The 26139-nt window shown below is 37.2% G+C and overlaps 1 protein-coding gene across 3 annotated transcripts in view; it reads left to right on the top strand.

Moving 5' to 3' along the window:
- LOC133653698 (microphthalmia-associated transcription factor-like) overlaps positions 1-19303 on the top strand; it is a 92951-nt gene extending 73648 nt beyond the window's left edge. For 2 of the 3 annotated variants that reach the window (XM_062053271.1, XM_062053270.1), the window contains exons 5-10: positions 3244-3361; positions 3472-3564; positions 3640-3693; positions 3776-3851; positions 6507-6654; positions 13589-19303. In XM_062053271.1, coding sequence (XP_061909255.1) covers positions 3244-3361; positions 3472-3564; positions 3640-3693; positions 3776-3851; positions 6507-6654; positions 13589-13990 — 891 coding nt within the window. In that variant the 3' untranslated portion in view covers positions 13991-19303. The remainder of the gene's footprint in view (positions 1-3243; positions 3362-3471; positions 3565-3639; positions 3694-3775; positions 3852-6506; positions 6655-13588) is intronic. The other variant, XM_062053272.1, reaches the window with a different exon arrangement.
- The last annotated feature ends 6836 nt before the right edge of the window (positions 19304-26139 follow it).

The following is a 26139-nucleotide window of genomic DNA, read 5'->3' as shown; positions in this document are numbered from 1 at the left end:
GTATTTTTCACACTGTGCAAGAAGTAATTTCCTTTTCACCAAAGCATTTCCAGCCTAAAATAATGCATCAATAACACAATAGGAGTAACAGATCTACATTGATGTGGATAATCTTAGTTGTCTTTTTGATTGCCAAACAGGGATGAATTGCTAAAGGGTATTAATAATGAATCACAGTAAACCTCCGATGGTGAATATTACTGTTTTAAATTAAAATCATCGTAAAACCACGATTAACAACTGCACTTTGATTAACCTATGGCTAGATGAAATGCTAGCTTAAATGCTAATATAAATACAAGAGACATTAACATATTTCCCCATTAAAAAAACGACATACCCCAAACTTTTATAAAGACATTGCTGTCTGAGCAACTGAACTATTTCAATTGTGCACATTGAACATACATGCCGGGCTCTTTAGAGTGATTGATATTTTCGTAGATAAATATGACACGCAGGTGTCTACTTCAGGAAGTAAACTTGCATTACGTCACATAAACCCGAATCGTTTGCCTTCATCATTAAAAAAACGTTCACAAATTAAAAAGCGGAAAAATAAACACATTTAAACACTCAAATAACATATTATTGACATTTTTTTTCAGATGAAACTTGGTTAAAAGATTTCAGTGTGTGTATGAATACTTTTTGAGCACATTCAATAATTCCGTGATCGTAATGATAACCGTGATAATTTTGGTAACAATAAGCGTGACATGAAATGTTTGTATTGTTACATCCCTATAACCAAAATTGGAGGTGTTGTAATCGCCATGTAAAATTGCTAATGCTAATTAATAGCATGCACATGTTATATCCAATATAAATCAGCATCGAGCTAGCTTGTGAAGTGTAGTCTTACTTTGGAAGACTTTCTATTAGGCATGTCTGCTTCGTTGGCATAGAAAAATTGCAACGTTACCCTAGAGACAGTCCGCTATTGATACGTCTGTTTGCCCGCCGAGTTTAATCCGATACTGAGTCTGCAATGGGACAAAACGTCACGTGCAATTCGGAAATGTGTACTATTTGATTTTACCTAAATCGGTGCTCAGTAGTTCCGACTAGGACTGCATGATTAATCGACATCGAATCGACATCAAGGTTTTAATTATTGCAATTTCGTAACCGCAAGAGGCTGAGGTTTGTTTGTTTATCACCGCCGTCACCGGCATTTGAGTAACAGACAACAAGTTCGCCAATCAGAATTGTTGAGCCTCATGTTTTTTCGTCTCTCGCTTCAAACAGAGAGAAAGAGGTCTCACTCAGTGCATCGTCTCTCAGCACCTGAGCGTGTTTATTTAACAGTAGAATTAACTGAACGCAGTGAGCCCTCATTTTAGTCATTCACAATCTCTGTCTCGGTGGGTGGAGAGCGACTCAGCAAAACCGCCAGCTTCACACACACAGGAAGCACGGACAGGAAGCCTTGTGACTCGCTAGTGAGAAGTTCTGCTAAAGTTAGGAGTAAAAAAAATATAATTAAAAAAGTGTACCGTTGTGCTTCAAATCGGATAGGAATTATGAGACCATCAACACAGACGAACAAGGGAGAATGCCGACAACAAGCCTGACTTAGTTTTTCTAACTGGGGAAAAAAATGCACTTTACAATGTTCAATATTTATTTAAGTTAATATTTTGCTTAGAGAAATTAGTCCATTTTATTTTATTTTTTTGTTTATCTATTCAGGATAAAGTTATTTACCTTCCAATTGCAGTACAATGGTAAACAATTCTACAGTAATGAGAAATAAAAGTTTATATCTTTTAAAATGCTTACTTGCATTGTTGTTATATATTATAATTACATTAAATTACAATCACTGTATAGTTTTTATCAATTATTTCTTCAGTTTAAGAGCATGATGTAGACAAAAGCTGTCTGCAAAAAGCCAAACATTTTTTTGAAAGTAAATTATTGCAAATTGTTCTAATGTGGGGTAGGGCTGCAACTAACGATTAATTTGATAATCGATTAATCTGTCGATTATTACTTCGATTAATCGATTAATAATCAGATAAAAGAGACAAACTACATTTCTATCCTATCCAGTGTTTTATTGGAAAAAAAACAGCATACTGGCACCATACTTATTTTGATTATTGTTTCTCAGCTGTTTGTAAATGTTGCAGTTTATAAATAAAGGTTTATTAAAAATAAAAAATAAAAAAACATTTAAAAATGTTTTTTAATAAAATAAATAAAATTTAAAAAAACTCTGCGCATAGCATAGATCCAACGAATCGATGACTAAATTAATCGGCAACTATTTTAATAATCAATTTTAATTGATTTAATCGATTAGTTGTTGCAGCCCTAATGTGGGGCAGCGGTGAAAGAGGGGTTGGTGCGTCTGCCTCACAATACGAAGGTCCTGGGTTCGATTCTGTGCTTGGGATCTTTCTGGTGTGGAGTTTGCATGTTCTCCCCATGACTGCGTGTTTTCCCTCCGGGTACTCCGGAGACATGCACCTGGGGATAGGTTGATTGGCAACACTAAATTGGCCCTAGTATGTGAATGTGAGTGGGGATGTTGTCTGTCTATCTGTGTTGGCCCTGTGATGAGATGGCGACTTTTCCAGGGTGTACCCCGCCTTCCGCCTGATTGCAGCTGAGATAGGCTCCAGCGCCCCCCGCGACTCCGAAGGGAATAAGCGGTAGAAAATGGATGGATGGATGGATGTTCTAATGTGTGACACCTTATGACCAGAATATGTTGATTGACAGTCTGCAAGTAACAGGTCTTCTTTCACTCGTTATTTATGCAGTTTTATGCATTCATATGTATAAAATCTAAAAAACGCAAATTGAATTGCAATTTTGGAGGGAAAAATCGCAACTGGAATTCAATCAATCAATCAATGTTTATTTATATAGCCCTAAATCACAAGTGTCTCAAAGGGCCGCACAAGCCACAACGACATCCGCGGTACAGAGCCCACATAAGGGCAAGGAAAAACTCACAACCCCAATGGGACGTCAATAGTTGTTTTTCAATTGTTTTTCAAAATTGTGCAGCCCTAGTTCCGACAGAATCCAGTCTGTATCTACAAAAGTACCGAGTTCAGTATCCTTCCCTAGTTAATGGTGTGCTTTTAGTTCATATATTTTCGCTTTTTCTCTTTCAAAATGAAACCATCAATAATATATATTAAAAATCTAACATTTTAATTGTTTGACAGCACTGTCAATAAACCAATACCCTTTCTAAGACTAACATATCTGTCCCGATTTAAGATCCCGGTGCCAGGCAACCTCATGGACATGTATGGAAACCAGGGTATGTCCCAGCAAGGTCTGCCTATCAACAACTCCTGTCCTGCCAACCTGCCAAACATCAAAAGGGAATACTCAGGTACACAAATTGGTGTGTCATTGCTTGAAGAGTTTAACTCTCCAGCTCATAATGTTGAATTGTCTTTTATGTGCAACATGATGCTAAAGACAACATCATCTCTCACATAGTGTCACATGCGCCGGCTATCATGCACATGCTGGATAAGTCTGCAACATGTGGGAAATTTGAAAACTATCAGAGGCCTGAAGGGTTTCCTGTTGGTAAGTCCGTTTGTTTTAACTTCCAAATGTTGTACCATTATCAGCATGTGCTCTGACCTATGTGTTTCCCAAAAGTAGAGGTAAGAGCTCTGGCAAAGGAAAGACAGAAAAAGGACAACCACAACTTGAGTGAGTCTTGCATTTCATTGGGGAACAATCACTGAGATGTCACTTAAATAAAATGTCTGCTTTTTTTCTTTCTTAATTTTAGTTGAGAGAAGACGACGGTTTAACATCAATGATCGAATTAAGGAACTGGGAACTTTAATTCCAAAGTCAAATGACCCGTGAGTTACTCCTTTTACAGGCATAACATCTTGAAGAGCAGGGATGCCCAAAATGGGGCCCGGGGGTGAAATTTGGCCCGTCGTGTTGTATCATATTGCCTGCCAAATGTTGGCTACCAAATGTAAAAAAAAAAGAAAATGGCAGCTCAGTCACCTTAATTTTAAGATAAAAACAACATTCATACAGTTTTTCACCTTGCAATAATTTGGTGTAAAAACCACCGTAAATGTTATTGTAAAATTCTGGTGACTGATCTGCCAGTTTTTTTACTGTAAAAATAAATTCTGGCTAATTATTGCATTTGAATTTAAGGACCCTTGTGCTACAGTAAAATTGTGACTTTTTGATGCTCTGTGGAAAAGGATAATCTTGAAAAACCTAAACACTTTGAAATTTTGCATCCTCCATATGTTTAATCGTCTGGATAAAGTTTGAACGCGATCAGATGAAATATATTGGTGGAACTGGTTACAGAACACCTGGAAATTGTGAAATTATACAGAAAATGACCTCTTCAATTTTTTTAGGTAAAACATTTACATAAAAGATGCAAAGTTGTATGTTAAATGAATTAGGCTCACAGACTGTGTGACAATCTCAACTACCTTATATTTATATATGGCGGTACAAGGCTAAATTCCTCCCTCGTGGTGCTGTTGCATGGTACAAATCACTGTGTGACCCGTAGACCATTGGCACATTTTTACCTGACCTTTGGAGGCAAAACGTTTGGGCACCCCTTGTTCTGGAGTCATATTACTGTATATTTACCTGTCACATTCAGCGGCAGGTAAATGGGGATTTAAAAATGTAATTTATAAAAAAATACGTCATATATGTTCATATAAAATAATATAGCTGTGAAAGTACAATAATAAGGTTCCTTTAGTACCCACACCTACATATCAAAAATGCAAAATGGTAATTCTACATTGATAGCGGCAAATCTAACTTCAAACATCAACACGGGCGTCATAACGTCTACAAAACTCCCATTTAAACATTGACACACATCACCAGCATTTTGTAACAAGGATGTGGTGATAGAAGGAAAATAAAAATATAATCAATCCATCTGTGGTAGCATAGGTGAACGTTATGTATAAGATTCACTTTTGCACATAACTGCTGTGCGTTCAAAGACCCTCAATTAAAGTTAGAAACAGAGGTGTCAGTAATAGTTAGACAGGGGAAGACTTAACTCCAAAGAGATGCAATAATGATAATAATAATGATTTATTATTTCGATTCAGATTATCCATTGATGATAATCCAATGTGTATCAGATATCTCTACTGTACACTCTGAAATAAAGGACATTTTGACAGATTTATAATCATTTTCAAGTTAATTATGACAGTTTAATGATATGTTCTAGATATGTTAATCTCATTTCTAAAAAGTCAAAAACTAAAAAGAAAAAGAATAAAAAGACCATTTCAACCAAATACATGCAATAATTATTTCTTAGTGCGTGTGTGTGTGTGTGTGTGTGTGTGTGTGTGTGTGTGTGTGTGTGTGTGTGTGTGTGTGTGTGCGTGCGTGCGTGCGTGCGTGCGTGCGTGCGTGCGTGCGTGCGTGCGTGCGTGTGTGTGGGGCGGCGACATTGGTTTTAGTGTGGGCTAGGGGGTTTTTCGGAGTCTCGTGTATGGGGGGCCAGAATGTGGTGCTACGACTCACATCACATTTGTTGCCTTTTCTTTGTGTGCATTGATACAAGGATTGTAACAGAAAAAGACAATAATCCATCTGCTAAAAGGCAAACAAGACACATAACTATAAACTTTAACTGGTATTAATTAATGATCGTAGCTTTTAAGTGCTCATAATATAGCTCTCAATGAGCAGCTACAGGAAGACCCAAATCAGCTTTGAGCAAGGTGATCATGGATTTACAGTATTACCTTACACTATTGCCTATGGGTGTGCAGTTAGGTTGCCTGATAGCCTGTCCTTAACAACTGGCTCAATTAGACAGTTTTGTATCCTTTTGTCATGTTTTTCCTCCCATAGTTGTTCAGCTAGTTAGCAGGAAGCTGCACTCGAACCAAAGTTCAGCAATATATTAATGGTTACTTCTTACAGCTACGGTATTAATTTTCTCCACGCTGTGGTTGTTGAGTGAAAATGACAAATTTTACATGATAAATTCAAATTCATTCCCCTGCAAGTTTCCAAGCAGCTTTGACTTTTGAAAATAATTCAGTCGTCGTTCTTTTTCCGCCTCTAGCTGGACTATTCTTGTTTTTCTCAGCGTGTAAAATTGGAAACAAAGAATGTTACACTGATAAGCCATTAGCAGAGGTAACAACAGTGCAGAATTGATGTCCTGGGGGGGAATGTGAGGGCAGGGGGGGTGGAACCACAGGATGGCTCATTCTAGATGCTGACCCTGTAATGTTGTACGTCACGGCTCTGTTACAAAGGACCGGAAAGCTATCTAAGATCACAGCCTGGGGTGAAATCTTGATGCTAGAGTGTAAACAAGAAAAAAATCAGTTATGGTGGAGGCTTTTACACCGTGGTGTGTCGTGACTTCCGTGCAAAAGACACCTCAATCTGCGTCGCTTTGCATTAACAATATTGTCTCAGCAGTTTCCCGAGTGTCTGACTTTAATATGTGTAAAGCATATGTCTGATTGTGTGATTCTCAGAGACATGCGCTGGAACAAGGGCACCATCCTCAAGGCGTCTGTGGACTACATCAGGAAGCTGCAGCGGGAGCAACAAAGGGCCAAAGAACTGGAGAGCCGTCAGAGGAAGCTTGAAAATGCCAATCGGCATCTTATGCTAAGGATACAGGTAGCTATTTTCATAATTTTATAGCCTGTTATGAACTCACGCTAAAACTATAGTAGGCAACATACCCTACAAGGCAATCATCAATTTACAATGTAGCAGTATACAGTAGTACCTCAATTTACGAGCTTAATTGGTGCTGTGATAGACTTCTTAACTTAAAACACTTCTCAATATCATCATCAACATCCCAAATCAGGGAAATTAGTTAAAATGTATTTCATTGGTGCCCCCCGAAACCCCCCAAAAAACAGCATATTTTTAACATCTAACATCCATCCATCCTATTTCTACCGCTTGTCCCTTTTTGGGGTCGTGGGGGGTCATCTAACATTTCGTTTGAAAATAAAAGCATACTTTTATATTAGAACAATTGTATAAAAACAATACAATAGAACAGGGGCCCCAAAACTACGGCCCGCCAGCATCTACAATCTGACCCATGGGACGTCCCAAAAATAAAAAAGTGTTTTTATTTTTGTATTAATATTATAAAGTAATGTAATAATAGTGTACATTATTTACCTTGCTGAGTAAACTGTCTACGATATTGCTTTCATGCTGCCTCTTCGTCAAACATACCATTGACAGCTTTTTCATATTTTCATGGATAAATGCCAACCGTTTATATATAATTTCAACAATCTGACCCATGGGACGTCCCAAAAATAAAAAAGTTTATTTTTATTTTTATTAATATTATAAAGTAATGTAATAATAGTGTACATTATTTACCTTGCAGAGTAAACTGTCTACGATATCGCTTTCATGCTGCCTCTTCGTCAAACATACCATTGACAGCTTTTTCATATTTTCATGGATAAATGCCAACCGTTTATATATAATTTCAAAATCTTTGTCCGGCATTATCAACTAAATCTTCTTCAGTATGGTGCAGACTAGCAGTGATAAGCTCGGCCCTGTTTTTTGCTGATTTATTTATTTAATTCAATAAATATAATTCACTTCGACTAAGCACTTTCCTTCGCATTCACTTTGTTCCTTCCCATGCTTGTGAAAACCAAGTTATGTCCATCTCTAGCTATAAGTTAATGCTAGAGAGTAAGACCAGGGTCCTCATGTATTGAGCTTGTGTACTCACAAAAAACTGGCATGTGCCCTTTTTCATGACAAAGTTGAGCTGTATCAAGAGTGAACTAAAAGTGGAAATTTGCAGTGCCTCATGCCAACTTCATGTTTTACATACGCATATTCCAACACGTTTTGGATAGGAAGTTATCATCAATAACTGGAGGGAGGAACAACCACGTTAAATGTATGCCTCGCATGCACAATCATGCCAATCCCAGACCGACCTCTTCCATGTGTGCACCCTTAAGTGCGCCATGTTTGAGTACGGCTCAGATGAATCTTAGTGGTGGTGGCCTGTAGGTGTCATGTGTCCAAGCAGGCGTTTGAGTACGAGTTTGCTGACGACACTAAGAGGCCTGCATTGTGTTAATGATCAGTGCGAGTGCTGTCTTCAACTAAGGATTTGCATTGTCAAAGTTACGAGTTCCATGAAGCATTAGTGAAGCGAACAATTCAGCGTGACAAAGTCCTGACATGTGCAGACAGAGTGGAATGGCCTGTCCTCTTGGTGTCCGGCAGCTGATTTCCAGACACGATAAATCAAGCCAGCGGACCTCGCCTCAATCGTCACATTGTGTGTTTGTTGTCCAGCTTAAAGCAGCTCTTTTTAAAATTCACTGCATTCAACTGACAGTTGTATCTTTTATTTACACTCACGTGAAGATTTTACACAGTGGTTAATAAAGTACGGCTTTAAGCTGCACCCCCATGGCAACCAGATAATATATCCCTCTGCAAGCCTTACTACCACTAATATTATCCTGCTGGAAATATGTAACAGATGCTTCTAGGTCCATCACTTTGATTAATTGATGTATTGAGTTTTTTGTACACAAACAATGAACTACAAGTTGATTCAAAAATATAATTTGATTATGAAAAATCAAACCATGTTTATTTTGGGTTGGATGACAAACTTTAATCATGGACCCTGTCAAATCTAAAATATCTCCCAAAAAATCTTCCAACAACCTTTAAAGGGGAACTGCTCTTTTTTTAGAATTTTGCCTATTGTTCAGAATCATTATGAATGATATAACAATGGATGGATTTTTTTTCAAATGCATTCTAAATATTAAACGTAAATAAAAGTCCGCTTACAGCTCATAAAATCCAATAAATACCTATTCAAAAAGCGCCAACAATATTCTATTTACATTTCGTGACTTGAATATTAACTAAGTATGTGTGGAGTTTGCATGTTCTCCCCATGACTGTGTGGGTTACCGGAGTACTTCCTCCCACCGCCAAAAACATGCACCTGGGGATAGGTTGATTGGCAACACTAAATTGGCCCAAGTGTGTGAATGTGAGTGTGCATGTTGTCTATCTGTGTTGGCCCTGTGATGAGGTGGCGACTTGTCCAGGGTCTACCCCGCCTTCTGCCCGAATGCAGCTGAGATAGGCTCCAGCACCCCCCGCGACCCCAAAAGGGACAAGCAGTAGAAAATGGATGAATGGATGGATGGATGAGTGATATTGTTATTATAAGCGCTAACGCAGACAAACTATTAACAGCGGGGCCTTGATCACTTCCATGTGTCCCTATGTTTACATCATCCAGTAGTCTGCTGCTTCCTCCCTGTAAGTTTATTCTAGATCATAAATCATGCATCTCACCTGCACAGAAGAAGCCTGAGTAGGTATTCCGACAAGTTGGTGCACTTTGACAGCCATTTAGAACCTGAAAATGGAGAGGACGACACGAAAAGACGCTTGGTCCCACCTGTCCCAACCCCCACTTTCTTTGTGAAGATTATGAGACATTCTTCACCTAAACGGGAATATTTGAACATCCTAGCAGTTGACATCCTAATGACAGCTGACGTTGTACAGTAAGTGATGTTTTATTATGTTGGTTGGCTCTCCTGAAGTCTGCGTTAGTGATAATCAGTGATGAAGTAAAAAAAAGTCAACCTTGTGATGCGTTTTTGAAATTAATGTGCCACGTTTGCTTAAAATGATCAAAATACGTCAATTTAAATGTTATTATAAATGTGCCCGTTACTTCATTACATATATACTTGCATCATGTATGTATGTAAATCTAAATCCCTAATGGAGGTGTTTGTATGTTTTTTAAGGGCTTTGTCGGCGGAAGTGCGCGGCTCCCATAGGCACCATTGTAAGCAGACTTTTGATCGCATTTATTTAAGCTTGAGAATGCAAAATAATACAAATAACATCCGTCGTCATGACTTTCATAATGATTGTGAACAATAGGCAAAATTTCAAAAAGAGTGCAGTTCCCCTCTAATGCTTGCCAGTTGATATTGAGTTGACCACTAGTAGCTTTTATACTTCATGAACTTCAAACAGTAAGGACTTTCCTATCATCTATTTACAATTTTTTTTACCAACAACAGTACCTCAGTTTGACAAAAATGTTCGCCAAATATTTTCACCCCAGTTTTCCTACGCCGTCTTGGTTATCGTACAGCCAAACATCGCATTTAGCAAACTAGTTCTTCTGCGTATCTTTCCACAAAATCAAGATCTTAAGCAGAGCGTCCCACGATTTGTGACTCGGCCCCTGTGTTTTTTTCTACCCGGTACGGCTGTGAAATAACCTATTATGGGACGGTATAGCTCGGTTGGTAGAGCGGCCGTGCCAGCAACTTGAGGGTTGCAGGTTCGATCCCCGCTTCCGCCATCCTAGTCACTGCCGTTGTGTCCTTGGGCAAGACACTTTACCCACCTGCTCCCAGTGCCACCCACACTGGTTTAAATGTAACTTAGATATTGGGTTTCACAATGTAAAGCGCTTTGAGTCACTTGAGAAAAAGCGCTATATAAATGTAATTCACTTCACTTCACTTATTATGGTGTCAAAGAAAGTTGCGAGTTGCAGCCTACTACTGTGGTGTTGTGGAGTCCTGACAGTGTGACGAGTTGTGCCGTAAAGACCTGTCGAACACATTCGTGTGATTGCATCAGTTCAACAGGAGCTGTGGCCTGTGCCCGATACTGGCAGAACGACATCTGAGATTGCTACAGACTTGAAGAAGATCAGTTGAACAAAGACGTGTGAGCATGTGTTCTTGTATGTAACAAGAGTGCCAGCATTAAATTCAAGAAAAAAGTTGTAGCCAAGTACAAAAGTAGCATCCGTGGAGTTCTTTCTTCTACTACTACCTCGCCTCTTCTCGCCGTTTTTGCCTTCTTTAATTTTTAATTAAGGTAAAAGTGATGTTAAAGGTTTGTTTATCAATTTAGTTCATCATGTATATGTTGTTCACTTTTTGTTTGCATGTGAAACCTTACTTATTCTTTATATAAAGGGTTTTGTGTTAATATTTTGGGGTGTTTGTTTTTAATATGTCCCACCGGATGTGGATTTCGACAAAAATCTTCGTCGAAGGTTTTCCCCAGTTTTCGTATGTCGTCTAAGTTATCATAAGGCCAAACGTTGCATTCAACAAGCTAAAATCTGTGAATCATTCCACAAAATCAAGATCCCAAGCAAAGTGTCCCACAGGACTCAATCGCTGTACTTTTTTAAATTTAACACGGCTGCACAATAACCCACCGTGGGGCCAGATAAAGTTGCGTTTTGCAGGTGGCTTGCGAAGTCATGACAGTGTGAAGTGTTATGGCCTAAAATGCTGTTTCACACAAGTGTGTGATTTGCATCTGTTCAACAAAGTCGGATGAGCAGTCGTCGTCCCTGCGCTTATGGATGTAACACTTCGATAAAGAAGTAAAAAAATTAGATTTTTCGAAAAAGCCGTAGCAATTTACAAAAGTGGCATTGCCGGGCCTCTCTTTTCCCTCGCTCCATCGCCAACCTGGTTTCTATATGCTGTCTCTGTTATTGTACAGCCAAAAATCGCATTTAACAAACGAGTTCATCCGCATACTATTCCGCAAAATCAAGATCATAAGCGGAGCGTTCCACGATTGGTGAGTCAGTCTCTGTTTTTTTTCTATAGGGTACGGCTGCGAAATAATAACCTACTATGAGACCAAAGAAAGTTGTAATTCGCAGCATGTGGCCATGATGTTGTGGTCTTATGACAGTGTGACTTGTTGTGCCACTAAGCCCTGTCTGGCACGTGTGTAATTGTATCAGTTGAACAAAGTCGTGTGAGCATGCGTTCGTGGATGTAACACTTTGATTAAAAAAAGGTCAAATGGTACAAAGATGGTGTCTTTAAAGGGGAACTGCACTTTTTTTCTTTTTTTTTGCCTATCATTCACAATCCTTATGCAAGACAAGCACACTTATGTTATTTTTATGCATTCGAACTAGTAAATACATTTGAGCAAAAGTTCGCTTACATAGGAGCCTCTGGTAGTTGCTCTATTCTGCCTATAAAGCGCTTAAAAAAAACATCCAAACACCTCCATCAAGATTTTATATACACGCTGTAAATATATATGTAATGTTTACATATTTGGATCATTTTAAGCATACGTGGCGCATTAATTTGAAAACCGCATCCCAATGTTTGCGTTTTCCTTCAACGACAATGATTATTACTCACTGCAGACATCATGATCGATCGATTGATTGATTGATTGATTGATGAGAGCCAACAAACATAATAAAACATCACTTACTGTACAATGTCTGCTGTCATTAGGATGCCGACTGCTAGGATGTTCATATATTCCCGTTTAGATGAAGAATGACTCATAGTACTCGCGAAGAAAAACCGGGGTGGAACCAAGCATCTTTTACGGTTTTGTTTTGCCATTCCCGGGTCTAAATTGGCTGTCAAAGAGTACCAACTTCTCAGTTTATGTCCACATCATTTTACTATACAGGTGAGAGACAGGATTTATAATCTAGAATTAACTTTCACGCACTAAATTGGCTTGAGTGTGTGAATGTTGTCTGTCTATCTGTGTTGGCCCTGCGATGAGGTGGCGACTTGTCCAGGGTATACCTTGCCTCCGCCCGAGTGCAGCTGAGATAGGCTCCAGTGACCCTGAAAGGGACAAGCGGTAGAAAATGGATGGATGGATGGATGTTGTGCGGCGAGAAAGCAGCTCACCGGCTGATGTCAATACAGCAGCATGAGGAAGTTGCCTCTCTCTGATCAATGCGGCGCTAAATGTAGGTCCTTGACGTTAGCGCTTATAATAACAATATTGCTAATACTTGGTTAATATTCAGGTCACGACATGTAAATGGAGTATTTTTGGCGGTTTTGGGATGGTGATGGGTCAAATGCAGAGAGTAATTTCACCACACCTAGTGTGTGAGTGACTATCAGTGGTACTTTAACTTTAACTTATGTATTGAGTTTCTGGTCAAAATAGACGCAATGACATCATGACTTAATGGCTCTCATTGTCTCTTTTTTAACCAGACTTTTCTTTACGAGTTAAAAGGCATCAAAAAGACATGCAGTTGCAAGAAAAACTATGTGAACCCTTTGGCATTACTTGGATTTCTGCATAATTTGGGCATAAAATGAGTTCTGATTTCCATCTAAGTCAAAACAACAGACAAACACAGTCTGCTTAAACTAATAGTGCACGACAAAATTATTAATTTTTTACTGAACACAACATGTGTCATGTGCAGGGTGGAAAAAGTATGTGAACTTTTTGGAAAAAATTGCTTGAGATTTTGTGCGATTCGGTCTTTGTCTGACATTTTATAGAAGACGACAGAGGTGCTACTGTATTTACGAATAAATACGTTCTTTCTCCTCACGGAATGTATCACATGTGTGGAGATCATTTCTTATTACGCACCAGTGAAAGCATCGGCCTTTACTAATCTTCCGGGAAAAGTATGTCTCTCCCAGAAAGACAGTAGTCTGACAGAGAGAGAATGTGTGTGGTGAGTATTTGCATTGAACACATGCTTGTGTGTGTGTGCGGTGGGCAGGAGTTAGAGATGCAGGCACGAGCTCACGGCCTGGTGGTCACGTCCTCCACGCTGTGCTCCGCCGACCTCGGGGGCCGCAGCATCAAGCAGGAGCCCGCTCTGGAGGACTGTCACCCGGATTTGTACACACTCCGCCCCCGCCTGCATCACCCGCACCACCCAGACTGCAACCCCGAGGCCCCCGGCACCCTGGACCTCGACGAGGGTCACCCCGATTTCTCCGACGGCCACTACGGCGTTCACTGCAAGCCGGCCTCCAAACTGAACGACATCCTCATGGAAGACAACATGTCGCCGGTGCGAGGCGGCGACCCGCTGCTCTCGTCGGTCTCCCCGGACGCCTCTAAGGACAGCAGTCGTAAAAGCAGCGTCAGCATGGATGAGAACGATCAAGGCTGTTAGCGCCCTCTACTGGCTGTGGTCTGTGTTTACCTTTTCAATCTCCTGTGACTTTTTTCCAAGCTTGAGTTCAAGGATTGATTTTAAGGCTCTGTTTGCTTTATCAAACCTTTGAAGACAAGAAGTTACATACTGTATGTAGAGTTTTATATGCAAAAGAAAATAGAGGCTAGATGATGTCGATGATTCCAAAGGGGAAGTGTTAAATTGTCGTGTCGAGAAAACATTTTTGAAATCGCTAGCAATAATAGAAGAAATATCAGTTAATTCGTGCTTTACACTCCTGGTGTCTTAGAACTTGAAGGTGCAGATAGAGAGATGCCTTATAGACACTTTTCAATCAGTCAAAGTGTATTTATATAGCCCTAACATGCTCAGTGGCCTTGTGGTTAGAGTGTCCGCCCTGAGATCGGTAGGTCGTGAGTTCAAGCCCCAGCCGAGTCATACCAAAGACTATAAAAATGGGACCCATTACCTCCCTGCTTGGCACTCAGCATCAAGGGTTGGACATGGGGGTTAAATTACCAAAATGATTCTCGGGCGTGGCCACCGCTGCTGCTCACTGCTCCCCTCACCTCCCAGGGGGTGATGAAGGGTGATGGGTCAAATGCAGAGGATAATTTCACCACACCTAGTGTGTGTGTGTGACAATCATTGGTACTTTTTTTTAATCACAAGTGTCTCAAAGGGCTGCACAAGCCACAACAACAGATCCACTTTTGTATCACCATGCACACGCTGTGGTTGTTGGCCGTCTTCCAATGGAAACTTCTTCATGGACAAATATCAGTCACTTATGTATGTATTGCAACAAACAAAACAACCTTATTTATATAAATATAAGCTCCCCGATGAAAGCAGTTTTATTACAGTAGGGAAGGGATTCATATGGCCCCCTACCTGGGTGGATCTCACGTGAGAGGAAGAGCGAGGGTAATCATTTTCAATCAAAGTTCATTTATATAGCCCTAAACCATGAGTGTCTCAAAGGGCTGCACGAGCCACAACGGCATCCTCGGCTCAGATTCCACATCAGGGCAAGAAAAAACTCAACCCAATGTAATTACAATGAGAAACCTTGGAGGGGAACACAGATGTGGGGATCCCCCGTACACCCTGGGCGACTGGTGCAATGGACGTCGAGTGGATCTAGTTCATAGTGTGAGAGTCCAGTCCATAGTGGGGCCAGCCGGAGATCGTCTTGGGTGGAGATAATTCAGCAGCGCAGAGACGTCCTCAACTGATGCACAGATGAGTGGTCCATCCCGGGTCCCGACTTTGACTTTCATCTGTGGTCACCTAATCGGTGCCCACCCTCTCCACGAAGGAAAGAGGGGCAGAACAGAAAAGAGACGGCAGATCAACTGGTCTAAAAGGGGGGTCTATTTAAAGGCTAGAGTACACTTGTGATTTAGGGCTATATAAATAAACATTGATTGAAACATTGAGAGTATACAAATGCAATGCAGTCTGCTGAAAATGATGAAAAGCGGCACTCTACATTGCAACTGAGGCTGTGGTCAAAGTTGGAATTGCCACAAAACACATTTGACGATAATCGACACTCTACTGCCACCTGGCGGGCTAAAGTGAGTGGAGCACCCCTCCAATTTGTCACGGTTCATGTGTTAAGTAAACCGTGACGAATGGAGCCATAGGAGTCCCCTTCCTTCTGTACGTGTCGTAGCAAAACACTCCAAATGTTTCCTGAGCAGCGCACATCCAGATCAATACGAGGAAACGGTGAATGGATCAAGACAGAAGGAATAGCAATGATGAAGATTAGTTGAAAGTCTTGTGTGGGATATCACATACAAAAACACATTCATGGTGCAGAGGGGGTCACCTTATTATGAGGATGTTGGCTTTTCCTTTTAAAATCAATATCAAATCACTCTAGTAGTTTCACTTTGTCATAAAACGTAGTTCAAGTGTGTAATTAGTCTGTCCAACCTGACTGCACAGCAGGCTTTGCAGCTTAGGACAGTCCCCAGTTTGTTACAATAGTATCCAAAATGCGTGTCCAAAATGTAGCCCGGGGGTCAATTGTGGCTCGCAGCTTGAGTTTGGTTGGCCCGCAGAATATTGTAGAGATAAAATCCAATGAAAAACAACAGTGAAGAGGTCAGAAAAACCATGACCATGTCATGAGAAAAAAGATGACATTTTCAAACTAATAGTTGATTATGATAGGCTTTGTCACCGACAACACAGAGCTGATGCAAAGTTTTGTCCGTTTTCTAGCACTTTTTTCCAAAACAAAAGAAAATGTTGAAATGACCCCCGCATGCTCTAACTGTCGGTATGCAGCCTTTGGTTCAAAAAGCAAGACACATTTGTTCAGTACAAAAATGTACCTTTTTCAAGAAATCACTTGAGGATCAACAACATTGCTAAGAACGGGTTTTCTAAGTGCGACACAGTAAGAAAAGTCTGCTACTGGATCATATATTGTGCTCTCTTCCATTTATCCATCCATTATCTAACGCTTGTACCTTTTTGGGTCGCGGGGCGAGGTGTTTGGGGGCTGGAGCCTATCCCAGCTGCACTCGGGCAGAAGGCAAGGTACACCCTGGACAAGTCCATATATCATTTATTGAACTCTTTCATGGTAGGAACACAAAAACAATCAGTTTAGCTTTTTTTTAACACTCATTAGGTTGACTGAAAAAAAAGGTATTTTCTTCATTTTTTACAAGCTGCTGGTGCACTTGAGTGCCGCTACATTGCCCCCCCCCCCCCCCCCCCCCCCCCCCAGACTCAGAGCGTGTTTGATAGTAATATATGACAATCATGGCTGTGCAAGTTTGAGAAATGCTGCTGCACAGCAAGACCATTTATGCATTCATGACCCCACAGAGTCGCCAATTTATTTTCTCTGCTTAACCCTCTTTAATTATCTTCAAAGCCAAACAGGACATAAAATCCATTTTGGATGCATATGTAAATATATATATATTCTATTCCTCAAATTTGTCAATCAAATTCAGTCCTAAACAAAAATATAAAAACATTTTTCTGGGGCCCTTTTGAAGACCTTTTGATGAGACAAAATAACTCATGTCATTTGATCTAAAGGCCTTCAAAGGGTTAAAATAAATAACATTACATGTTTGGTATTTTTGTTTAGAGCTGAGGTTTTTTGAGAGATTTGCGCAAAACGAGTAGGAATCCAAAATGTTTTATGCCCCTTTGAAATATGAAGGGTTTTAAAGAATTTTTAAAAGTCAGCATAGAAAATAGGAAACCTCATGTCTAGTGGAGTGACACCACACAAATGATGGTCAAAAGTAAAGAAAAATAAATACTGAAAGGACAAAAAGTCAGCTTTAGTCCTCCGGGAGCTACAATTGTCAAAACGTTTTTTTTTTTTTTACAAACCAGAAAGAAAGTGGTTTAATGGCTGTGTGCTGGGGAGAAAAGTATTGTAGCTACGAATCCAGCAGAGGGCGCTGTCTCACAAGTCAATTCTCCCAACATTTTCTAGCAGGAAGATGTTTTTCCAAGACTTGATAGCTGCACGTTTTCTTAGTACAATTTTGTAATTGTCTCTTAATATGTAAAACTAAATTAAACGATAATCTCAAATATGTGTTTTTAGGGCTATTTATATCCATTGATATTATTTTTTGGGCCGTTATTCGCTATTTGCGTATCCTCGGTCTTACACTGTCAAACTCTATAAAAGCAAGTCCTCAACTTCTATTTATGACATCAAAATGTTTTCTAACAGCACATTGTCACTGTTAGACTGACTCGCTCCGTTATGCGAACGTTATTTTATGAAGGAGTATAAAGAGACTGTTTGGATTTTGATGCATTAAAAAAAAAAAAAAAAAAGAAACACTGCAGTAAAGTATGTAAATCAAATCCTAATTTGTTTTTACTATTTTTTTGGTAACTCTTTAGTATGGGGAACATATTCACCATTAATTAGTTGCTTATTAAAGTAACAAAGACTTAATTTAGAGTTATTTGGACACTAGGAGAACATATAAGGGTTAGGGTTACTAATAAGCAATAATTCTGAGGTTATTGAGGGAAGACTCTTAGTTAATGGCTTACTGGTTGTATAATAAGGCCATGCAGAATAAGGCATTAATAAGTACTTAATAATGACTTATTAAAAGCCAATATGTTACTAATGTGCATGTTAATAAGCAACTAATTAATGGTCCCCCATACTAAAGTGTTACTTTTTTTTTATCCATCCATTGAACATTACTGTATTTGGCTTTTCCAACATACACAATATTTGTACAGTACTCAGCAGTGTAATGAATGTTGTGTGTTTACTTTAACATAAACGTACGTTTTGCAGCTCAGCCTACCATGTTGGTCTGCAACGTGCTTTTCCAAGTGGATCTTTTTGCAATGATGGAAGTGCCTTTGGTTGTTTCTGGTACACTACTAAAGTGTACACTGACATTTTGTTACAGGTTTTTACTGGTGTTTAGCGAAGAATGTCAAGCTGCTTCAGAAAACTTTTGCAAAAGGTCAAACTATGGCTCTTATTTTTTTCTATTTTATCAGTACGTGTCCTTGATAAACCAATGATGAATAATAATGGACTAATATAATGTACAAACTCTGAAAAATAGGTTTTAGAAGAACAACTGTTAATTTATCACTAATTAAAACTTTAGCTATTTTTTGTTTAATGTATATTTTTTTACATATTTTTTTTGGATAAAACATTTTTGTATTGTGTTCTTCCCCCTCATGTTAATGTCTCAATTCTCCCTGGTAACAAAGTCAAATATTCCAAGTTTCCACTATACAGTTCATCTTATTTTCCATTGTATGTTATTTATTTATTCAGTATTGAATGTGTTTATAATCCCAAATGCGTACCACTATTAAGGCACATACTGTATGTTGGCCTGAATGTATCATTCAAACAGATGACTGCCAAAATGTGCCGACATTTTCTGTAGCGGACTATTTTATTAGTTTATCAGGACAAATGATAGTAATAAAAGTGAAGGACTTGAACAGAATTGGACATGTAGTTGTTCCGGTCTTATAGCATCTACTGTATTCTTCCTGCATGATGACTTCTTTAGCACCAAAACATGTCTCCATAAATCTGACAGTTACGACGTCGAGGACTAAATGAAGTGAAAGTGTGTTAAAAACAAACTCTTGGACTGAAACTGCTTTTTTTTTTTTTTTTTTTACATGAAGCATTTTGTCATTGTGTATGTCACATTATGATGTGAAATAAAAAGTCAAGGGTGTGTTTGTTTTAGTTGTGGACATACTTTACCTCACACACTTGACTGTCAACTCAACTCCCTGTGGATTAACATTAAATGGTTGGAAATGTTATATTCTTTGTGTACTTATTTTTATTTTTTGTAATAGCATGCACATCTTTATTGATTACACGTTACCCAATGGCCATATTTCAATAATGTGTATTTTAATTTGAATGATTATTATTGAAGGTCAAATAATAAATAATTACTTAAATGTTCCTTAATAAGTTATAATTGGATTAAATGCATAAATGTGTCATTAATTTATGTGGGCTCTGTACCGAGGATGTCGTTGTGGCTTGTACAGCCCTTTGAGACACTTGTGATTTAGGGCTATATAAATAAACATTGATTGATTGATTGATTGATTTAAGGCAAAGATACATGTAATTACTGGATTTGTTTCAATATTTAATTTAATTATTTCATGAATAATTATGTGAGATATGATAGGTATACATTGATTATTTCATAAACCTCATAATCATAAAATAAATAGTTAAATAAATCATTAAATCACAAAATAATTAATTAAATCATGAAGTAATTAAATGATTCATGAAATAAATCAAGAAATCATTAAATAATTTAATCAAGAAATAATTTAATCTTGAAAATATTGAATAACTGAATAATGCAACAAATTATTTAATCATGAAATAATTAAGTAAATCATGAAAGGGACAAGCGGTACAAAATGGATGGATGGATGAAATAATTGGTTCGTGAAATAATTAAATAAATCATGGGCATTAAATAAATATTTAATTAGTAAGATTAATCATTAAATATATAAATAACTAGTTAAATAAATCATGAAATAATCAATTACATCTTAAAATAAATAATTAAAACACGATGTATCAAATAGTGAAATACTTAATTGAATCATGACATTTTTAAATACATCTTCGAATCAAAAAATTATTAATCAAATGGTTAAATAATTAAATAAATCCTTAAAGATTGAAATATTTAAATACATAATTAAATCAAGAAACTATTAATTTACTAATGAAATAATTAAATCAGGGATAAATTAAATATGTCATTAAATCAAGAAATTATTAATGTAATTGTGAAACGGTTAAATAAATAATTAAATCACAAAGTATTAAATCGTGACATAATGAAATACATTAAAGCACAAAAGATTAAATACTGAAATAATTAACCAGATTGTAAAATCATTAATTAAATCGTGAAATAATTAAATCAATAGTTAATTTAATGATTAAATGTAATTCTACATTAAATCAATTACCGTAATGACGATTTCAATAACACAAATAAATCAAAAAATCATTAAATAAATTAATCAAGAAATAATTCATTTAATCTTTAAAATATTTTTAAAAATTGAATAATTGACTAATGCAACAAATGATTTAATAATGAAATAATGAAATAAATCATGAAAGGGACAAGTGGTAGAAAATGGATGGATTGATGAAATAATTGATTTGTGATATAATTAAATAAATCATGGACATTAAATACATATTTAATTCGTAAAATAAATCATTAAATCAATAAATAACTACTTAAATAAATAATGAAACCATCAATTACATCTTAAAATAAATAATTAAAACACGATATCTCAAATAGTGAAATACTTAATTGAATCATGACATTTTTGAATACATCTTCAAATCAATAAATTATTAATCTAATTTTCAAATAATTAAATAAATCCATAATTAAATCAAGAAACTATTAATCTAGTAATTAAATAATTAAATCAGGGAAAATTGAAATATATCATTAAATGAAGAAATTGTTAAATCTAATTGTGAAATGGTTAAATAAAAATGTAAATCACGAAGTGTTAAATCATGAAATAATGAAATACATTTTGAAGAACTAACACAAATGATTAAATACTGAAATAATTAACCATACTTTAAAATAATTAATTAAATCGTGAAATAATTAAATCAATAGTTAATTTAATGATTAAATGTAACTTTACATTAAATCAATTACTGTAATGACGGGTTTAATAACAAAAATAAATCAAGAAATCATTAAATAAATTAATCAAGAAATAATTAATTTAATCTTGAAAATATTGTTAAAAATTGAATAATTGAATAATGCAACAAATGATTTAATCATGAAATAATTAAATAAATCATGAAATGGACATGCGGTAGGAAATGGATGGATGGATGAAATAATTAATTTGTGATATATATAAATAAATCATGGACATTAAATAGATATTTAATTTGTAAAATAAATCATTAAATCAATAAATAACTAGTCAAATAAATCATGAAACGATCAATTACATCTTAAAATAAATAATTAAAACACGATATATCAAATAGTGAAATACTTAAATGAATTTTTAAATACATCTTCAAATCAATAAATTATTAATCTAATTTTGAAATAACAAAATAAATCCTTAAATATTTAAATAAAATGAAATGGTGAAATAAACATTTTAATCACAAAGTATTTAAATCGAGAAATAATAAAATACATTTTGAAGGACTAGCACAAATGATTAAATAGTGAAATAATCAACGAGATTGTAAAATTGTAAAATAATTAAATGGATTTAATGATTAAATGTAATTTTACATTAAATAAATTATTGACGATTTTAATAACACATGTATTTATTTAATTTAAAATTAATTAATTACACATTTAATTGTCCCATTCGACCCTCTGTAGAAGATGAAATAATTTATCACTGACTTCTACTACTTTGTAGGCAAAGGACCGGTGTCAGGGCGGCAGGGGCACGTGAAGTATTACATAAGTGTCTTTATTCATACTTGAACCGTACGCAAGTCTGCAGCTAGGTGGCAGCGTGACAAACTAAATGAGAACAACTGACCCACAATGCAACTGCAGTCATCTCTCCTTAGCGATAGCACACTTCTGATATCTCCATGGCCAGCTCCAGAAGTTCTGCCGAGTCCTGGCAGGAGTTGCAAAAGTCCCAGTTCAGTCCCAGATCGCAGTTCCAGCCCTCGAATCCCCGGTGGTCCCGCTGACTGGACTGAGCGACGTAGTCCAGCGCAGGCCAGCAGCGCGTCATCAACCTCCATGTTGTGTCCTGCAGCAGGCGCAGGAAGTCGTGGAAGCGACAATACAGACAGGCCAGGAGAAGTTCTGCACAGTCATCTTGGGATGGAGACGCGACAGGGGAGAACGGTGTTATTGCGGCATGTACAGTACACGTACAGTAGATGTACAGTACCTCCCGTCACAGGCTGGTGTGAGGTGTCGGAAGAAAACACACAGCTGCTGCTCCCCAAACTGTCCGAGCGTGCAGACATGTTGGATCCAGCTTCTTCTTCAGGCCCAGAAGAGGGGGGGCAGCGCCCTTTTGAAACATGACATCACACCATTAAGTCTGCATTTGGTTAGAAATCACAGGCCTTTACATGAATGATTATTGGCCAATAATTTCAAAAGTTCAAAAGCTTTATCTAGTTTTTTGGTGTGAAAAGACACTTATTAGAAAGGTTATTAGGTACAGTACAGGAGTAAAGAGACTAAATGATGGCAATTATGCTTTGTTTCAAATGGCAAGGTCAAATATTATTCATTTAACACGGGGGTCTTTAGTGCCGCCCTAGTGGCTCCCTGGACCTCTTTCAGAGATGTGTGAAAATGGAAAAAGATGAGAAAAAAAAAAAATTCTGTAGGAGAACAAACATGACACAAACCTTCCTAATTGTTAGAAATCTCACTGTTTATATTAAACATGCTTCACTAATGACAGTGTTTGGCAAGCACCGTTTTGTCCTACTAATTTCAGCGATCCTTGAACTCATGTTTACATGTACAACTTTCTCCGACGCTGCCACAGAAAGACGTGTTTTATGCCACTCCTTCTTTGTCTCATTTTGTCCACCAAACGTTTTATGCTGTGCGTGAATGCACAAAGGTGAGCTTTTATTGATTTGCTGGAGTGCTTGTCAGGCATATTTGGTCAATTCATGACTGCAAGCTAATCGATGCTAACACGCTATTTAGGCTAGCTGTATGTACATATTGCATCATTATGCCTCGTTTGTAGGTATATTTGAACTAATTTAATTTCCTTTACTTATGTCCTCTATGTATTTAATTAATATCTGCATGTCTCATGACATATTATCTGTATGTAACATTGGCTGCATTTCTCATAGTTGTTTGTGTGCCTTGTTGTTCCAGACCACAGCAAACGTTACCCAGCTTGCAAAGATTGTAATAAAACCATTAGAAGAAGACAGCCTGCTGTTTACTTTAACTTGGACACACACATCTATACCTTTGGCCATTCTGAGCCATTAATTTCCAGAAGTTATCTCATCCTGTGAGAAGCCTCCATTTGAATAATGATCTCCAATGTTGCAAAAATGTGTAGAATAAAAATTAAAATACAAAATTTCTGTCAACGAAGAGTTGCCTCAGCCTTTGATAGTTGGCTAATATAGACACTTACACTATGTGTTGCCTTCATTATAACACTTATATAAGGCTTTTAATTGTTTGCGGCTCCAGACAGATTTTTATTTTTTTATTGTTGGTCCATTATGGCTCTTTCAACTGATTTAACAGTATTGTTGTATTGTGTTTGCAATACTGCATCATAAGGAGGGGGCAATATTTGAGGAAAAAATCCATACAAACTACAAGTGCATAATTAAACACGTGATCTCTTTATAGCAGTGATTCTCCACTGATAGATTGTGATCCATATTGCCAAAAATTACATTATGTAAATTAATATTTAGCTGTTTGGTTTTTTTTAGAATATGTTTTTAGGTTCAATGTTTCCCCCTTCTTGCTCACAAACTTTAAATGTAACCCAACCAGATATCAAGTCAGCGTCCTAACTAAGCGCTGCTTCTTCCTACTCCTTTTCGGACATTGAATTGTGCAAATCTAACCAGGTGATGTTTCTTAATGTAACTTATTATAAAGCATGTCTGACACAAACAGACATAGCCAAGCAGATATAAGTATATGATATACATGATATAAAGTAAGTAAGATATAATAACGTCCAATTTTGGGGTCTTCCACGGCGTCATTTTATGTTATTCATTATTTTGACGCATGCAATTATAAGGTTTCTCCTCTTTTGCCTAATAATGTGCTAAAGAATGCACTCTGCACATGTCAATATGAACATTTGTGCTCAAAAAAGTGACAGTAAGCTTAGAAAAAGTTACTTTAACTTTAAATTATTGAACATAAGGAAATTAACCTTTAACTAAAGGTTAATTTCCTTATGTTTATGTATAGCAGTAATTCCCAAACTGTAGTATGCGGGCTCCATCTAGTGGTACGCCGAAGAATCAGTGTTACTGTTCAAAATGTGTGTAATGTATAAATATGTTTGTTAAATTAAACCTCTGCCTTGTTTTTAAAGAGTACTTAGGCCTACTATACGATACTCGGGCCTAGAGCAAAGCATTTTCTGAGGTGGTTCTTGGTGGAAAAAAGTTTGAGAACTATTGCTTTATAGAACACTCTAAAAAATCCAGATTGGACTGAATTATTCTTTTCAAAAGCTTTTTTAAATAATTTAATATGATGGATATAATTGCAGTATTATTATGGTATTGTACTTCAATTAGAACATGTTAACGTATTTGTTTAAGTGTGTCATAATGTCAAAACTGAGTAAAAAGTCGACTTAGGAACACTTACATATCACATAATAACGCTTTTATTTTGGTATTCAGCAAAAAATGGTGCTAAGAACCTACCGTCCATTTGTGGGGGTTTTCCAAGCTCAATCAAACGCGTGTCAGGAGCAGCTGAGGAAGAAGTTGGCATCTTTTGCAGAAAAAAGCACGCAAAAGAGATTGATATGATCTGAATGATCCCAAGAAGAAATTATTTGAATATTGTCCGTCTCTAGCAGAATTAAATCCGGTTGACAGAGTGAGACATCTCTGATCTGCAGTATTTCCAACGTGTACAGTCGCTCACTCCTCCTTTTTTTAATCAATACTCACCACTCAGGAGGCACTTTTGGATTATGTGACATCATAATACAACATGATACACAAGGGACGCTGTTATCAAATACAAAATGCTCATATAATCACTTTATTTTGTTACCACAACAACTTTGTGCTGGAAATATCAAATAGATGAATGACTTACAAGCTACTTTACATACAAGCGGCGTGTAGGGAAAAAAATAGCATTTATTTATGTAAAAAGCTCATATTGTAGTAAACTCATATTGTCCTAGTAAGGCTAAGGTGTAAGGTTGGAGACTCAGGCAAAGAACAGTTCATTAACAAAGGGCGCACACAGGTGTGGGAGAATGCATTTGTAAAAAATATAGAATATGACGAGACAAACAGACTACAAATCAAAAGGGGGCAAACGCAAACGTCACGAAAAAAGTCAAATGCGGTCGAAAAACTAGCCTCAGAGTAAAAAGTAGGGGTGGCCCAATCCAATATTGATATCGGTTTGATATCATTAAAAAAACAAGTATGATATCAGCTAGCATCGAAAATGTCAGCGAAAAGCTCCGATCCAAACAGTCCTGTGCAGTACTTGTGCAAAACTGGACAGCCAGTTAAAGGCCTACTGAAATTATTTTTTAAAATGTAAACGGGGATAGCAGATCCATTCTATGTGTCATACTTGATCATTTCGCGATATTGCCATATTTTTGCTGAAAGGATTTAGTAGAGAACATCGACGATAAAGTTCGCAACGTTTGGTCGCTGATAAAAAAAAGCCTTGCCTGTACCGGAAGTAGCGTGACGTCGCAGGTTGAAAGGCTCCTCACATTTCCCCATTGTTTACACCAGCAGCGAGAGCGATTCGGACCAAGAAAGCGACGATTACCCCATTAATTTGAGCCAGGATGAAAGATTTGTGAATGAGGAACGTGACAGTGAAGGA

The sequence above is a fragment of the Entelurus aequoreus genome, linkage group LG07 (assembly GCF_033978785.1).
Source record: "Entelurus aequoreus isolate RoL-2023_Sb linkage group LG07, RoL_Eaeq_v1.1, whole genome shotgun sequence".
Classification (NCBI taxonomy): Eukaryota; Metazoa; Chordata; class Actinopteri; order Syngnathiformes; family Syngnathidae; genus Entelurus; species Entelurus aequoreus.
This window is presented reverse-complemented; position numbering and strand designations above follow the sequence as displayed.